This window comes from Typopeltis vanoorti, chromosome 4 (genome assembly GCF_054136105.1).
Source record: "Typopeltis vanoorti isolate ZY-2024b chromosome 4, IOZ_Tvanoo_1.0, whole genome shotgun sequence".
Lineage (NCBI taxonomy): Eukaryota > Metazoa > Arthropoda > Arachnida > Uropygi > Thelyphonidae > Typopeltis > Typopeltis vanoorti.
This window is the reverse complement of record NC_143552.1, coordinates 25,931,736-25,950,942: the sequence shown is the minus strand read 5'-3', so window position 1 is coordinate 25,950,942 and position 19,207 is coordinate 25,931,736. Positions and strand designations below refer to the sequence as shown.

The 19,207-nt window shown below is 33.6% G+C and overlaps 1 protein-coding gene across 5 annotated transcripts in view; it reads right to left on the bottom strand.

Moving 5' to 3' along the window:
• The window catches only part of Srrm234 (Serine-arginine repetitive matrix 2/3/4), a 615,875-nt gene that overhangs the window by 278,776 nt on the left and 317,892 nt on the right, over positions 1-19,207 (bottom strand). For all 5 annotated transcript variants that reach the window (XM_090391694.1, XM_090391696.1, XM_090391697.1 and 2 more), the window contains 2 exons: positions 6,330-6,404; positions 1,810-1,992 (listed from right to left, as the gene is read on the bottom strand). In XM_090391694.1, the coding sequence (XP_090247820.1) occupies positions 1,810-1,992; positions 6,330-6,404 (258 nt within the window). The remainder of the gene's footprint in view (positions 1-1,809; positions 1,993-6,329; positions 6,405-19,207) is intronic.

Sequence of the window (19,207 nt, the reverse complement as noted above, 5' to 3'; positions counted from 1 at the left end):
TTCTGTTCAGTACTGACGCACTCGCAATAGCGCATAGTATACGTTTGTTTGGAACTCATACTCGCATTCGTTTTCAAACACACTACTGTCTTTTTATACTTGTTCTGTTATTACAATTTTAAGTCTCTGTAATTTTTTTATATATTTCTTTGATTGTGATACCGGAGGATGTTGATCTATTCAACGAAACTAGTAAACTAGTAGTATCTTTTTAAATATATTTGTCATCTTTTTATCTCTCGGTAACAGTCATTAAAACTTTTTCATCATATATATATATATATATATAAATACATTCATGTGTTCATTGATTATTACAAACTATTGAGCTGAAAATAAAATTAAACAGGATAATTTTGAGTTTAAAAAAACAAAACAAAACTTGAAAATGGAATTTATTTAATATTTTAAATAAATTAAGGACGACAATTTTCCAAACTTCAGGAACTGTGGTGACACAGTTGTTACACTTGAGGTTAGGTCAATGAGTTGTAAAAACGTTCATGTTTATACATGGATCTATGTAACAGTTTGCATTTTCCCAGTGGATCCTATGGCTGGTGTTTTCAATCCCATCTTGTGCTGGATCAGATTTGTGAGGTTTCACGATCCACATGTGGTCTTGATGTTCAGAAATATGTTTGCTGACTGATCTTCCTACTTGTCCATAGTAAGGCAAGTTGCACAAACATGGTTCTATGTATCAGGTAGCATCTCTGGTGAGAAGTTATCTTTTGGAGAAGGCAACAGATTATGAGTTTTTAGGTAGTGATGAGTTTATATTTCCTCATAAGTTTTGCCACTCATTCAGAGATGATGTTACTATAGGAGTCCTGTGGACTCCTATACTGTATATTAAAGGTTGCAATATATGGAGAGTTGTATAATAATAATAATAATACACACAGTCATGTGGGGAATCCTCTATATATATATATATACACATAGAGGATTCTCCAATGTAACTCATGTGCTCTACAGCTTCTTTTATTTAAATTCCTTATTGTTTTTTCTGTCCAAACCAATGATATCTTGTGATACGTAAGATGAAATAACTGTATAATAAATTCATTTTTTACTGTGGTACACATGCGATTCTATAATAATGAATATCCCACAGGTTTCATTATACAAAAAACTAGTTGTGATTTCTTCTATACTAGTTCTACAATTGAATGACTATGGTCTCAATTAAGCAACTGTTTCAAGATTGTAGTGTTCTCATTCCTGATATATATTTATTTATTGATTGATTTAATTCTCAAATATTTCTACTCCTACCATTCCAATGTACGTGGTTTCTCAAATTTTTGTTTTATTAAATTACACAAGTTAGGTTTTAGAATCAACTATAGTTGCATATTAGAGGAAACAGAAAAAACTATATCATTCAAGTACCTTGAATTTCTGAAGGTAGGATTTTCCTTATTTTGCTTTTCTTTTTTCTAACTCCCTCTTGTTTTTATTTTTGATAGATATAATATGCCTTCATTTCATTTTTTAGTGAAACCTTATCTTAAATTCACTGCATTCAGCAGTAGTTAAAAGCCTAGGCTATGCAAGTTGTTCCATTCAACAGGAAGCTTGCTACAGATATTAATATTTAGTACTTAGAGTGGCAACTCGAAGTACTGAAGTTTTTTGAACCCAAGGTTCCAAAAACTTTAAAATAAGTATAATTATTTATGAAAAAAAAAAAAAAAAAACACCCTGAAAAAACTGAAATAAAATCTGAAAACGTTTGGGTCACTAATACAACTTATGAGGAAAACTAAAACTATAATCTTTACATTTAAACAGCATATTTACCTATCAGGCTCAATCTCAGAACAACTTTCTGAAGAACTACTATAAAAACTGCTTGTACCACCACCACCACCATTACTACTATTGCTGCTGGCTGAAACTGCACTACCACAGGAGCTAGTAGTTGATGATTCCAAAGTGGATGATTTTGAATGCTCTTTTCTTTTATGATGCTCTTTAGAATGACTTGAAAAAATAAATAAATAAAATAACATATAAATTTTCATCTCTCTATTTTAGGAGAATTTAGAAAAACTGTACCATCAAACAGAACAATTTATTTAAAAAAAAACAAAAAAAAAAAAAAAAAAACACATAGCCTAGAGCAGTGTTAACCAAAGTTTCAGTACCCTGCATACCCGGTTTCAAAATTTTAGTAATAACAGTGTAGCCCTTCTCAGGCAAATTTAATGCATTTTAATAAATTACAAACACATGAAAACATTTTTTTAATATGCAGATACATTTTTAGTTACATGAATCCAACATACATATAGTAAAAATAAAAATTAGGCATTTGCCTGTTCTGGCTTCGCTGGCCTTTCCATCTTGCTGCTAGTCTTCCCTCCTGTCTTTTTTCCTTTGGTCTATATCTATCCACCTCTTTTGGCAGCCAATATCTTTTCACCCTAAACAGATGTTCTTTCCATTCTCTCTATATTCCTTGATCTTTTCTTTTACACTGTACATATCTGGCTGTCTTCTGATGTCTCATTTTTTTTATATGGTTCAATTTTATGCATTCTTTAATTGCTCTTAAAAATGTCATCTCTGCAGCTAATATTTTACTTTCATCTTTCCTTTTAACAGTCTATGTTTTTGAACCATATAATAGAGTGGGAGTGGCCATTACTTTGTAAAATTTTAGTTGAGTCTCTCGTCTTGTTTTTTTATTCAGTGTCTTTTAATTGTATGTGGCATTTCTATGTGACAGACTAATGTGGGAACAGAGGTGGATGAATCAGAGGTTCTTAGAATATTGTAGAATCTCAATGTAAACAAAACTGTGGGATTAGATGGGATATCAGCTAGGGTTTTGCGAGAAGATGTAAGGGAACTGGCAATGCCTTTGACTAGGCTCTTTAATTTAAATCTCAGCTCTAGTAGAGTTTCAAGGGAGCGGAAAGAGGGAAAAATAATTCCTTTAATAAGGGAGGTTCTAAGACTGCAATAGCAAATTATAGACCAATCAGTATCTTAGGAGTAGTGGTTAAAGTACTAGAAAAATTGGTCAAAAAGAATTCAAGAATGAGTAGATAAAAATATGATACTGATTGAGGTTCAACATGGCTTTGTGAAGGGTTAGTCCATCCATCTTAGTTCACTTATTTGTAAAATATCTATTCTGTACTTTCTCATTTTTTTATTAATTTCTTGTGCCCTTCTAAGTTTGAAACATAGTTCTTACATTCCATGTTACAATTAGTGTTTTCTGTTTAGGTGAGAGTGGTGACTTCATCTATTTCAGAGGTTTCTGTATGCTTTGCTCTTGAAACTTCATTTCAACATGCATAGTGATCATCTGGGATGCTGCAGATCATCACACATTATATACCAGATTATTTGGGCTCTTAGTTTTCATAATGGGAATTTTTATGGAGCAGGGACAATAGCCCTCTGCCCAATCCTCATCCTTTATTAAGGCTTGGAACTAGCATGGGGATAGTCCACCCTAAGGTAGATGATGTTACACATTCCTAAATGAATCTTCTATGTCTTCAGGACCCTGAAAAAATTGAATTAACAAATTTATTATGAAAATCAGCAATAAAATGCATGAAAACCATGAAAGCAGAGATGGAAAACATTAACTTCATTCTCAATGGAGGACCTATAAAACAAGTAAAATCTTTCAGCTATTTATAAAGTTTCAGATGGCAAATTGTATATGAAAACAGATAATAGAACAATCAAAGTTGATGGGTGGAGAGCCACTTGAACAAACTATGGAATAAGAATATGAAATGAGAGAAAGTAGCCACAATCATAAACTAGCAGTATGTCAGACCCTGCTTGAAACAAGTTTAATTTATGAGAGATAGGTCAGAAATAAAACAGTTGATCAGAGACCATAGATATGAGAGTTCTAGAAAAAGTAGGAAAGTGAACAAGTGGCATGAATAGCAGATTCATATTAAAAACCTGATATTAATTAGCATTGAAGGATGTGTGAGCAGAGCTAATATAAGTTGCTTGGTCACTTAAAGAGAATAGGACAAGAAATGTTAGCAAAGCAGGTGTTTGATAATAAAAAAAAATCTTGGCTGGAATGATTTAGCTAGCAATACTTTGATGATAAAAAAAGTCATCTAAAGACCTGACAAATAAGAGATTAATTTGAAAGAAAACTGTTGATATGAAGCTAGTGTAAGATTAATATGAATTTAATTATAAGTATTATGATAGTATTCTTTACACTCCTTGAGGGTACATATTAAGAATTTGATGATAAGTAGTGCAAGTAACTACAAATTTCTTTTTGATGATGTAAATAAGTTTTTATAATTTTTATCTTGATTTTCCTTGAGTTGGGATCATGGGTGATCAATGCAGTATTAGGTAATCCCACTGTAGTTATCAAAGATGGAACTTCCTAACTACATCTTATTGGAGGCTCCTCCAGTAGGGTGGTCTTGCTCTACACAGTGAAAACTGTCTTATCACCTAGACTTTTATATCCTTGCTAGAGTGACTTATGTAATATTTAAAATTTTCATTGATTTCTTGTGGATGCAGGTGGTAAGCAATAAACAATTCAATAAAATGACAACTTTTCATTAGAAACAGCCCAATTACTGATTAATTAATTACTCTAAATAGAGCATATGAAATAAGTATTTGTTTCAGTCTGTTGTCCTTTTTGTCCAACAATTATCAGAAATGTGCACTACTGTTAAGTAGCTTGTAACTGCTATCTTTTTTTTTTTTTTTTTACAACTATATTACTTATAGGATAATCCTATTTATGTGCAAAAGATTATTTTCTATATATATATATATACATGGGTTGTCTGAAAAAAAAAAACAAATTTATAATTTCAAATTTATTTTTATTTTTCAACATGATCTCCCTTAAGACTATACATTTATTCTAGCGATGTTCCAGAACCATTATCCTGTCCCTATAGTGGTTCTCAGTAAAATACCCCTCTACAGCTGCAATCACCTCTTGATTTGAAGAAAAATGCTGACCAGCGAGGAAGAATTTTAGTTTGGGAAAGTCAGTCAAATCTGAGGAATAGGGTGGATGTTCTAACAATTCATAGTGCAGATCCCTTAATTTTCCCATTGCCAAAACACCTTTGTGGGCAGGTGCATTGTCCTGATGAAAGATGATTTTTTTTCTTCTGCAAACCAGGTCTGTCTTTTCTCATGAATTTTTTCATCTACTCTGGTTAAAAGATCGGAATAATATTCATAGTTAGTGTTTTACCCTTTTCAAGATAATTAATAAACAAAATTTTAGCATTCCAAAACACCGATGCCATGACTTTGTCTTCTTTGGCGCTGAACAACCAGCTTCTGTTTACTGTTCTGACTGCTATTTGGATTCTGGTGTGTAACGGTGAATCCAAGTCTCATCCACTGCAATAAATCGACACACAAAATCAGTTTTATTCTTGTTAAAATGCTCCAAGCATTGTTCAGAGATTTTCATGCGAGTGCAGCACCCATCTTTTGCAAAGCTTTTTCATTTGCAATTCTTCATGTAAAATATATCCTACACATTCTTTTGAAATGCCTATAGTCTCAGCAATTTCATGCGCTTTGACTCGCTGGTCATCCAATACCATATTGTGCACTTGATTAATGATTTCTGGTGTTGTTACACTTTTTGGATGTCCTTCATGTGGATCATCTTCAAGGCTGGTATGGCCACGTTTAAACTCAGCAGCCCATTTCTTAATTGTCGAAAATGAAGGAGAAGAGTGTCCATAAACTTTTAAGAACTTCGGATGAATTTCTTTTGGCATTAAACCTTCTTTTACAAAAAATTTTATAACCGTACGATACTCAATTTTATCCATTTTAAGGGATACAGACAACACTTTTGCTTCAGACAGCTGTATATAAAAAAAACTACTTGGTAGAATGACTTGCAATTTCACATGGATGCTTATGACAGACGTATCAACCTCGAAAACAAAAATCTTGCCGATAGTGTTACCATCTATGGTCAAGGCTGAGAACTTTTCAGACCACCCACGTACATATTTAAACACAAGAAACTATCTGATGTGCTATTTTATTTATGTTTTAAAATATTTTATTTACTAAATGTGAACTTTTTTTAAGCCATCTCAAGTCTCCAATAAGCAGGGAAGTGGTCTTACACCAGGCAATGAAATTAATCTTCTATCTAAACACAATTGCAAACATCAATGCCTACTGCAGAATTTTAACTCGAAGCCTGTTGGTTGGACAACGAGTATGCTAAACACTTAAATCATTTTAAATATAAATCAAAGTTTTGGATGGCACCATAACTATCATATTGCAAATATGCCAAAACAAAGATTTACCTTTTTTGTTTATGCTTTTTCTCTTTCCCACTTGATTTTTTCTTTCGCTTTTTCTTTGACTCTGGTGAAACAGGACTAAAAAAGAAATTAAATAGTATGAAGATCATATAAAAAAAAAAAAATAAAAAAATAAAAAAAAAACAGATCTAACCATATGGACACATGCACATATTTTGCAGTAATGTGTTAGTACAATTATATAAATTACTACTGAGTAAGTTTATTATTTGCTAACAATAAATAAAGTTCAATGTCACTGCCAATGGAGAAGATTTTCTTACCTATTTATCCAAGGGAAACCATATGCCAGCAAGTAAACAGTATACTGGTTTAATAGACAGTCTGCGGTTCAAGTTAATAATTTTATTTGTTCTAGTTACTTAATAAATAGTCAAGTGAAAACAATTAGAGGATCTGCTATTTTATTAAACTCTTTGTATATGATAGATTTACGTATCCTCTCAGCATTTTAATATTTATTAAATTGAAGGTTTTAGAAATGCAATATTGATATTATGAACAAAAGTTTAGAAACAGATATTGAATATTTTAATTCTTAAATAAACACTTGTCCATAAAGAGCTAAACTTCTAAAGTAAAAATTCTAGAATAATTTACAATGAGAGTTGGTTGTGAACAAACATAAAAATAAAATAAACCCACCCACCCACACACACATTAATAATAATCACAATGAATATCTGCTGGAGAATAATACATTTCATGGAAAAATGGTTTGCAATCAGACATGTAGGATTAAGAAACTTAAACAAGTCTATATATTAAGAGCAGAAAAAGCATTTTTATTCAAAAGTTCTAATAAAAATTTATGTAATTTCTAGGATGAGAAATGTTCAAGTTTATAAATCCATATAATAAATGTCGTTATTGACTGATTCGTTCTTAAAGGGAGGTCATTGTTTTACTTAAAAATTTGATTTTGCTTTTTATTAGTAATGTTAGCAGATTTACCAAAGTTGAATGAATACTGAAAAATTAGTGGATCACAAGAGGTTTAGTTATCTGCACATATAATACATATCATGGAGATTACTGTCCTATATCAAACCACTGATTAATTCTCCTATTATATCTATTTTGTAATACTATGTGTAGTCATCACCATCATTATCAATCACTCCACTGTTCCAATTTAACTGTTGGGAAAACAATTCTTTAGGATGACCATACAACCTGTTATTTTTAGCCATCCACAGAGAGTCTTTCAGAGAAAACAAAACATAATAGGTTCAATATTTTGTGTATTATGTCAATAAATGTGTTCAATATTCTGACTAATTTCATAGAGGAAAAACAAGTTCTCAGAAACTGTTGTATTCTTCCCTGAAGAAAAATCTCTTACTTACTTAACTAACATTTGTTAAATGAGCATTGTCTCAAAAATCCTACAGATAAAATTCTATTTACTTGAATTTAGGCTGCTTTCTCAGACAAACAACACCTAATGAATCAAAATGACTTTTTGCCTCATTATGCATATTAATTTACTGCATAGCAACACTACATAATTTAAATTATTAACAGTGTCATTATGAATTTTAAATGCTCCTTTAATGGTCCATAATAGTGCATCCATGTTTCAATATTTCTATTAAAATAATAGTTCCATTGCATAAAGGAGGCTCCAAGACCAAGGTGGCAAATTACTGACTGATCGGCATCTCAGGAGTGATGTTCAAGGTATTGGAGAAATTGGTTAAGAAGAAAATCTAGGAATGGGAAGACAGGAATAGGATACTATATGAGGAGGTGTGTGTGTGTGTTTGGGGGGGGGGTGGGGTGCATGGTTGGTTTTGTCATGCCTTAGTTAGATCAAGGTAATAGGTATATAATGATACTGCTGGACTGCAGTTGCAAAAGCTTTTGACAGGATGCTATATATGAAGTTGGTAAAGTGGATAAGAGGGTGAATGATGGAGAGATGTTAGACAATAGTTTATTTAGGAGTACAGTCCAGTAGAAGGCCTGTGAATAGTGGTGCCACAGGGCTCTGTTCTTAGAACACTACTATTTAATTTGTACATTTATGATATAGGAAATGATCTGAGAGGAATATTGGGTTATTTTCCATAACAAAAATTTGGATACAGCAATAGTCAATAAAGGTGCTGTTAAAAATTTCCAGGATGATTTAAATAGACTAGCTGTATAGGCAAGTAGAATATATGTCAGTTTAATGCGACAAAGTGTACGGTTATGCATTTCGGGATGAAAAGATTACCAGCTATATACCAATAATGCTGGAACCATACTCAAGGAGATTGTGAAGCCAGGGATTTGGAGATGTTAGCTGATGGAGAGGGAGTTGAAGTTTAGATGGCATATCGCAAAAGTGACTAAAACAGTTCATCAGATTACTTGGTTACTGAAGAATACCCTGGCAAGCAGAGATAAGCAGGTTATACTTCTTTACAGGGTCCCGATAAGATTCAATTTTGACCTGTGCACAGATCTGGTCACCTAGATTTCTTGGGAATGAGGAGGAGTAGGTGAAGAGGATCTAGAGGTGAGTGGCCAAGATGGTGGAATATCTATGGAATGCACCTTATGAGGATAGGTTTGAATATTTATGGATTGCAGAAATTGGTTGACAGGCAGAAAAGAGGTGATATGATTGAGACATACAAATTACTGAATGGTTTACACAGAATTAATATAGAGGAAAATTTTCAGAACAGGTCTGGTAGTGGGAGAAAACTAGGTACCACTACCAAACCTGTTCTGAAAAATTCAGCGAGGGTGTGAATATTAAATTTTTTCCTTGGAAAGTAGTAAATGAGTGGAATACAGTGCCATAGTCTGTTGTGGGTGCCATGACTGTGAATGAATTCAAAGCAAAGTATGATAGACATTGCATGAATATCAGATAGTACTAGGCATAATGTTTAGGTCCTCCCTTGAAGAATCCACAGATTCCATAGTTGGCTGTGTAATAATAATGATTCATTATATTCAGTATGAATGATTTATGTATATAATTTCAAAGCTTACATTTCTTTTCTCCTCTATGGACCTGTATACGTTTGCTAGTTATGCATATTTAATGAATTATTATGAGTAACAATATAAATAACATGAATCTGTAGAAATAAATGTTAAAATGGTATAATTTACTGGGAAGATTATAAGAAAAGGTAGCATTTTTATTTTTTGTTCATTCATTCTTCATAGAAGTTTATCATGCCACAAAATATGTATTCCTCTGTTTTTTTTTTTTCCATATATTTTATCTTTATGTTATTCTCTCCTGTTAAAAAATTTCCATGCTTTTTAAATCAACTTTAAGGTTTTAAATTCCTCTTGTAATTTATTATTCTTTAAGAGTTTGGGTTATGAGTTTATATCTACTAATGTTGTTCTATCAAAATGATATTCCAAAATTTTAAAATCAACAAGATCTTACCTAAGGTATATCTAAAAATTTCTAAAGACTTTCATGTTATCACATTTTTAATATATGGCTGAATATATCTCATTTATGTTTTACTACTCAATCACAGGAATAACCAGTGTTTCTATACCAGGTGCTCCCTTAAGAAAAGAGGCAAATTTGCTATACTGTATTGATTTGCATTTCAGAGGAGCATCATGAAAAATTTTTAGAAAGATAGTATCTAAAGGTAACATTTATTATTGTTATTACACAACAGCTGGACTCAACTCACTGGGGAAGTCACTCTACATAACATCAAACGTTTGCTGCAATAACAGCAAGTGTAATAACAAAAATGAGTAAGCTGTGTGATGTTACTCACTGCTTAATTTGCATACACTGCATTATAGGTGTTGATGTTTTGGGTATTTCACATGGCATGGAAAATTCATTGGACTGAAACAATCAAGTAAGGATTAAGGTAACCAATTAGAAATCTTGGATATTTTAAAAGTAGCTAGGTGGAATGTGCAAAGCATAACAACAAAGGAATTAGAAATTTTTAGTTTTAAGTTAGTAAAACTACTAAAAACATTAATAAAGCTGTGATAACATAAACAAAATAGAAATTAAAGGGAATAAAATATATAGATGATTTTACTATGCTATATAGTGGAGTGTATCAACATACCACAGCTTCTAGTGGGGTGGTCATTTTAATTGATAATAAATGGAAAAATAGAACATGAAAATAAAATTTTGTAAATGATTGGATTATAACCATTAAATTAAAAACAAATAGAAGCTACTTATATATCATAGGAGTATATGTCCCTGAAGAAGGTAGGAAAGAGGATTCTGAACAGTTTTATGAGGAACTACCAAATCAATTAAATAAATGTAATAAAATGGCTATATATTAATAGCAGATCTTAATGCTTGCTTGTCAGATCTCTTCCAGGAGGTTGACTACCATGAGTTTCCACCACGCATGGTTTTGTGCTTCTCTTTTATATTCTTTATAGGACAAAAAGGTCCAGTCCTTAATATTTGCCATCCAATCTGTTCTTTGTCTTCCTCTTCTTCTTTTTCCTTGTATCATTCCTTCTAGAAGTGTTGTTTGTAGAGATTCATGTCTTAGTATGTGACCAAGGTAGGTGGTTTTCCTTTTCTTAATGGTTTTCAACAGAGTCCTATCTTCTCTAATATTTCTAAATTAGTTTTTGGGACTCTAAGAATTCTTCTGAAGATCCACATCTCAAAGGCTTTTAGTTTATTTTCACAATATTTTGATATTGTCCAGGTTTCTGCTCCATATAGCAGAAATGTTGACCATATGTAGCATTTGGACAGCCTAATTCTTGTTTTGTGTGAAGTTCCCTTGAGGTCAGAATGTTTTTTATGCTAATGAAGGTTGATCTAGCAATTTCTATTCTTCTTAATATTTCCTTATCACACTTTCCAATCCCTGTAATTAGTTGACCCAAATATGTATAACTCTCTACTTGATCTAAGGTATTTTGATCAAGAGCTCCGATCTTAATATTTATATCGGGTATTTTCCCTTTTTTCTCTTGTTACCAGCATGGTTTTGGTTTTTTTGAAGTTGAAATTAAGTCCATATTTTTCACTTGGTTTCAGCACCTCTTTCAGTAGGTTTTGAAGATCTTTTTTCATTTTCAGCTAGCAGTACTGTATTGTCTGCGTATCTTAAATTATTTATATTTCTGCCTCCTATGCTGATTCCTTTAAATTCTTCTAATTGCTGGAAGATATTTTCAGTATAGAGGTTGAACAATATAGGAGAAAGAGGTCTTCTAAGATTCTGAGATGTCTTCACAATCTTTGTGATATGTCCTTTGAACTTCAAATTCCTATCTACAATCACTTGGTCCATCCACGTCTTCCAGTATAACTCCACTGTGAGTATAAAGCATCCACCTCCATCCATCCACATGTGTTAGTTGCTTTAAAATGATATCTCCATTAATTTGCCCACCTTTCTAGCTTATTCTAATCCCTTTGAAGAGACAAAACATCAGCAATATTACTTATAACCCTCCCAAGCTTCACATTATCTACAAACAACTGAATATCTCCCTGCAGTCCCACGACAATATCATTGACAATGAGTGAACAGTAATGGTCCCAGTATTGAACATTGTGGCCTTCCTACTCCCTGATACTGCTCCCCATATACAACTCTCTGATATCTATCAGAAAGCCAGTTACAAATCCAATACACTAACTTAATTTCCAAACCCATGTGTTGCAACTTAAAAAACAACTTGTCATGTGGCACTCCATCAAATGCATTTCCAAATTCAAAAAAATAGAAAAAGACAGTGCATGCCTTACCCTCATCCACTGCTCTTGTTACTCTATTGTAAAAGGTAACCAGATTACTAAAACAAGCGTGTCCCTTAACAAATTCATGCTGGCCTGCATAACTAATAGTGCCTTCATCTGCCAATTCTGTATACAAATTCTTGCCAGTTTCTCCAAAATCTTAACTACAGAAGAATACAAGCAGGACTATAGTTTAATACCTATATTCTACCAGCACCTATATGCAATGGCACTAACTTAAAAACCCCCTTCCATTCTTCAGCAACTTGTCATGTTACAAGACTTTCATTAAACAGACAAGTTAATGGCACTGTCAAATTCACAGCACATTTCCTTAAAATGTAGTGAAATTCTAACTCACCCCCTGCCTTATTGACATTTAGCATACTCATTATTCATAATATATTCTTTGTTCACTTCAAATACATCACTTCTCCTTATCCTTTTTGGAATAAAGCCTGCTGTACCAGGACAGAACACTCTAATAAAGTGATCATTAAATATCTGAACTATGTAATCTTAATCTTGACTGGTCATCCAAGTCCAACCTCCATTCAACAAGGTAATTCAACCACAATCATTTTCCTCCTACTTGCCACATATAAGACGACTTTTAGAATGAAGATAAGTAACCTAGTCTTATAGAGAGGAGTAGCAGGATTTCTTACCTCCTGGAAAATCTGGTTGTTTATCCTGCAGGCAGGGTGGCAAAAGCATACATACAAATCAGAGACATATGAGGGTGGTCTGAAAAGTTCTCGGCCTCGACCACAGATGGCAACACTATCGGCAAGATTTTTTTTTTTCTAAGTTGGTACATCTGTCATAAGCATGCATGAGTCATTCTATCAAGTGGTTTTTTTTTATACAACTCTCTGAAGCAAAAGTGTTGTCTGTATCCCTTGAAATGGATAAAACTGAGTATCGTGCAGTTAAAAAAAATCTTTGTAAAAGAAGGTTTAATGCCACAAGAAATTCATTCGAAGTTCATAAAAGTTAATGGGCACTCTTCTCCTTCGTTTTCAACAATTAAGAAATGGGCTACCGAGTTTAAACATGGCTGTACCAGCCTTGAAGATGATCCATGTGAAGGACATCCAAAAAGTGTAATAACAACACCAGAAATCATTGATCAAGTGCACGATATGATATTGGATGACTGAGTGAGTGAAATTGCTGAGACTATAGGCATTTCAAAAGAACTTGTAGGATATATTTTGCATGAAGAATTGCAAATGAAAAAGCTTTGTGCAAGATGGCTGCTGCGCTTGCTCACAGTAGATCAAAAATGAACTCACATGAAAATCTCTGAACAGTGCTTGGAGCATTTCAACAAGAATAAAGCTGATTTTGCATCGATTTATTACTATGGATGAGACTTGGATTCACCATTACACACCAGAATCCAAACAGCAGTCAAAACAGTGGACAGAAGCCAGTTGTTCAGCACCTATACAACTATACAACTGTATAGTTCATAATACAGTTGTATAGTATGAACTATATAGTTGTATACAGTTGTATAGTATTTTATAAACAGTCAGACAGCTACAACTGTATAGTATGAACTATTAATTTCTCTTTTTTGTTGTTTTAACTTTCAGTTACCTTTTACCCCCTAAAGATGTAAGTCAAATGACTTATGAAACTTGTCGGGTTTTATTTCTTTATTGTGCTTTTAGCTTAATATAAAAAAAAATGTGGTCCAATTACTGGAATATGCCTTATGAATGGTATTATGTTTTATGGACAGCATGGATTTGCTAAAGGGAGGTCATCTTTTAGTAATCTACTTATTACAATAAGGTGATGGCTTCCTTGGACAAAGGAAAAGGATACAGTAATATACTTAGATTTTGCAAAGACTTTTGATAGGTTACCGCATGATAAGTTGATAGTGAAACTAGAGTGGATGGGGTTGGATATTAGATTAGTGCATTGGATCGGAGAGTGGCTATCTGATAATTATCAGCTAGTTGTGTATGGGGAAGCAATATCCCGGAAGAGGAAAGTCACTAGTGATGTGCCTCAGAGATCTGTTTTAGGGCCATTGCATATAGACTTGAATAGATTGAGTGAATGGACACAGGAATGGGGAGGCATATTCAATGGTGCAAAATGTAAGGTTTTAAAATTTGGGAAACAAAGATGGGATGTAGAATTTATGTTTGGTGGGGATATATTGTTAAGTTGGAGGAAATAAGAGATCTTGGGGTGATAGAGGATAAGAATCTGAAATTTCGGAGACACATTGTGAGGACGACAAAGAATTCTGGGAATGATGTGGAGAACACTTGACTTCTAGAAGTAAGGAGATTCTTGTATTGTATAAGGCTCTGATTAGGCTACACATGGACTACTGTCACCTCATTTTCAAAAGGATGAAGAGACGTTTGATTAGTCTGGCTAGGGTAGTTTCGGATTTCTGGAATGTCAAATATGAGGAAAGGTTGAGAAAATGCAATTTAAAAAATCTAGTGGATAGGAAGAAGAGGGATGAGATGATAGAGACCTACAAGTTAGTAAGGGATTGTTATAGGATCAATGTTGAAGAGGTTTTACAGAAAATGGTGGGAGATCAGGAGAGAACCAGAGGTCATACTTGGAATGACCACTGGTTCTCTCCAGGAATGACCTCTTAGTTCATGTGTGGCCTAATCAGAGCCTTATACAATAGAACAAGAATCTCCTTACTTCTACAAGTAAGTCAGTGTTCTCTGCATAAGGTGGGTGTGAGCAGGGGAGTGAAAAGCAGGCTTTTTGCATGCAGACATGTAAATGATTGGAATGCCTTGCTTAAGAGGGTGGTGTTTGCAGAGAATTTGAGTGTATTTAAGGTGTGGTATGATGAGTTGCGTGTATGACAAAAGGACCTCCCAGATGAGTCTTTGACTCCATAGGGTTTTGGGGTTCCCGAGTTAGTCGATCTCTGGCACGGGCAAGCGGGTTTTTCGTCCCGTAAACTCAAGAAAATCGACCATAGAATTCACACTATTTCTCCACTGGATGTCTGAAATAGACATTAAATATATTGTGTTAGGGACCACGAGATGGCGGCACTTGTTGAGCCATTCTCTTCACTGTGTACCGCTTAATTAGTGATAGCTGTGGGCCCGCTATCTCTGATTGGGTACCAGTGGAGATTGAACTGCCCACTCAGTTTCCAAAAGTTAGATAGGGCTAAATGGTCTCACCTACTCCCTATATACGGAATAAAAAAAGGCATTAGCAGATTTTTTTTATATAAAAATCTGACATGATGCACAAATCTTTGTTTGTTTTCAATATAAACTAGTAAAAGGTGGTTAGCATAATTAAAAATCAGGCAGTCCATATTAAAAGATAAAGAAACAAACAAAAAAGACAGTTAATATTGATTACTTTATAAAATTTTTATTTCCATTACTTGATAAATTTCAAAACTAGTTCAAAAGTCTTCTAACAGCTAGTGAGGTACCTCCCACTTTTTTTTTTTTTAAAAGGGTACAAAGTGCAACAGTATAGGTGAAATAATGGTTAGATGACCTAGGAGCTCTGCTCTAAAGACCAAACACGGTTCTCTAGTGACACTTCAGTGCAGGTGATAATAAGGCTATCACCTTATTACGAGCAGTTAAGGTGAAATCAGTTTAATCACACCTAAGGCAATCAAAAATGGTCTCAAGAAAAATCTGATATGAAAGTGATGTGTAAAACTTTCAATACAATTTACTGAGCAACTGAAATAACCTTTATCAGAGATTTTTATTTCAGCTGCTTGATAAATTTTACCATGCAAATTCTCTATGCAATAATTGTTTTGCTGATTACACTGAGAATAAGATATGGGGGGAGGGGGAATTGCGATATGTAAAAAAATGAATTAAAGCAGATTAATGAGTATTTTTTGATTCAAGATCATATATGTATACATATAACTGAACGTTTCTGAGATGCAGTATTCTAATAAGTTCTTCAGTAGTATAAAAAGATTCACTAACATCTGCGCATAGATAACTAAGGAAATTTGTTATCTACGTGCAGAATTGCTATTTATTAATTTTAATATACAGGGTGTTTCAAAAAGAATGTTCCAATTTGAAAATTGTATATCTCTGCAACCATGAACCACAAATGAATGTGACTTGTGAAGCCATACAGATTGCAACTGGTGCAAGCTCTTCGTGTAGGTGACATGGAGGACGACACCTTCCTACAAAGGTTGATTTTTAGTAATGAAGCAACCTTTCATCTAAGCGGTAAAGTTTTACGCCACAATGTTCGCATATGGGGACTTGAGAATCCACACGAAATTGTACAATATGAATGTGATTCACCAAAACTCCATTTTTTTGCATGGTTTCTGTTAGAAAGGTTTATGGCCCTTTCTTTTTTGAGGAAAACACTATTACAAGAAACTCCTATCTTGAAATGCTGCAGGACTGGCTACTTCCACAGCTAAATGAAGAATCTGAAGATTATATTTTTCAGCAAGATGAAGCACCACCACATTGGAAACTCTAAGTTTGTCGATTTCTAAATGAAACGTTGCCTCAACATTGGATTGGACGCACGGGACCCCACGACTTGGTACTACACTCTTGGCCTCCAAGATCTCCGGACATCACACCTTGTGACTTCTTTTTATGGGGATACGTAAAAGACTGTGTTTATGTTCCTCCATTACCCGCTGACTTGGATGAGCTCAGAACCAGAATCACGGCTGCAGTAAATTCTGTGACAGAAGACACTCTCAGATGCGTTTGGGATGAATTCAGCTTTCGGCTTGATGTTGTCCATGCAGCAGGTGGAGGGCACATTGAGCATTTGTAATTGTGGTGAGTGAAACTTTAGGCCTTACTTCATACTTGGAAATTTATTTTGTAACTGTACCACATTTTCATTATTAAATATAATTATTTGAAATCAGGTCATTCTTTTTGAAACACCCTGTATATATATTATTGACTGATCTTTCCATCCTATATCACTAGAACAATATCCCTGTGTTATAATAGAGCAAAGATGTCCCTTATCTAATTCAGTGACGATAGTGATAATTTCTTACTACATAACTGTGAAATATTAAAACTCTCACTTCATCCATAGTAGGCTTTAGTAAGAAACCTTAGTAAAACCATTTGTGAAACTTGAGGGAAGAGCAAACTTGAATTGCTCACCAAACAAGTGGCAACAATTTCAATATTCACATCAACAGTTAAGGCGAAATCAGTTTAATCAGATCTAAGGCAAAAGAAGAATCTAATCAAAACCCTTAGAAACCTTAGTAAAACCATTTGTGAAACTTGAGGGAACAGTAAACTTGAATTGTTCATCAAGCAAGTGGCAACAATATTCTACAAGGTTAAAATACGAGGGGGGGGGGAGGAGAGAAACTGGCTAACTAACATTACATCATGGTTACTGATGAAAGTGGTGTCCATTTTATTTCTCACTTAAATGTACACAATACATCAGGTTACAGTTATGCTTCTTAAAACACATCTCTCAATAATGGTATCTACTACGTTCTGAATCCATAATTCAAAAATAAATTAGAATGGATCACTTACATAAAGAAATTAATTTATTATGCTGGATTTTCAGTCACCGTTTTGTGACTATCCTCAGCACATAATTAGTCTGAAAGTTAAAACACAACTGCATTGTTTAAATTAATTAGGTTAGAAGGTCAACAATGTTCTTTGTTTGTTTGTCGGGTGGAGTTCCCCATCAGTCCCCCTTAGGACCGGTTGGGGTTGTGCCCTCCAATGAGGGACTTATAAGTATGTATTTTTGACTGTAGATCCGTGTATGTTCATGGGGCAGGTTTGCCTGTTCTAAGGGACGAAAAACTCTCTACCTCTGTATGAGACCAGCTACCTCACCTTTAGTTGAAAGAGACCAGATAAAGGTTCCTCACATCATAGACGGGAATCAAACCCAGGACTTTCCGACCAAAGGGTTGGAAAGACCTGGGTTTACTAACTGAGTTACGGAGGTCAACAATGTTAGATGTATCAATACAAGATGTAAAGAAGCAGCAGGATCCTAATTATAACTGAAGACCTTAGGAATAAGTAACAAAATACATATTAACATTAATATGTATTTTATTATTATGTGATGTTTTGCAACTTCTTACTTGGTAAAAGACAGATACAAATAATCTGTGCTTCCAGAGCATGCATAGAGACAAGATTTTCAAGATAAAGACCTATATAAAAGCAGATTTTGTTGAGCAAAAATTCTGGTTAATCTTGCTCTCTCTCTAAGAAATCCATTCTAATTTATTTTCAACATGTCTTTATAAAAGGATGATTTATAGTGTGTGAAGATAGTATTAACACAAATTATTCTTTAAGAATAATAAAAAATATCTGAGATATAGAATTCTTGATAACCATAAATCAATTACCAAGAAACAGAGTAGTGTTCCTCTAATTTCATGCATTTCTGGGCATGGAAATGCTTGAGATGAGATCAAACATTGTCTTATTGAACCATATTATAAAGAATTCATCTGTGAATTTTCACTGACTTTTGCATTGTTGCAACATAATACTCTAGTAGCAGTCTCATTAAATATTGTCTTTCTCACCAGACTTCACCTTGTGAAGTATAATTTGTGACGATTTTGTTGATCATATTTAATAATTCTAAAGGATACTATTCATCTAAATAAGATTATTGCTTCATTAATCTGTTAATGAAAACATGTTTCATAGTACTGTTCTTTTTCAACGAATAGCATAATTAAATAAATAAAGCTTTATTTTGCTATGGATTACTCATTAGTTAGTTTTTGCGAAACTCATAATAAAATAGTGCTTTGCTAATCAGATTATGTTTTCAGTGTTTCATCTTTCCAGAAGTGATCATCTGTTCCTCTACATCATGTTCTATGAACAACAGGCAGTACTAAAGATCAGCATGTGGACCTGTGAGAGCAATTTGTGTACCACCTTAATCATATAAGAATATGAAACACATTTTTTCTGAAAATTTAAGCACAATGCTCTCTAATGAGAGATTTTTTACACTACAGCTTCAAGTTGTTCAAGTATGCAGCATAATATGAAAGGTCTGTTGGAAGAAGCGAGAAAGAAATGTGAAAGAGTAAAAATAGTAGGATTACTACCTAGATATGATAGTA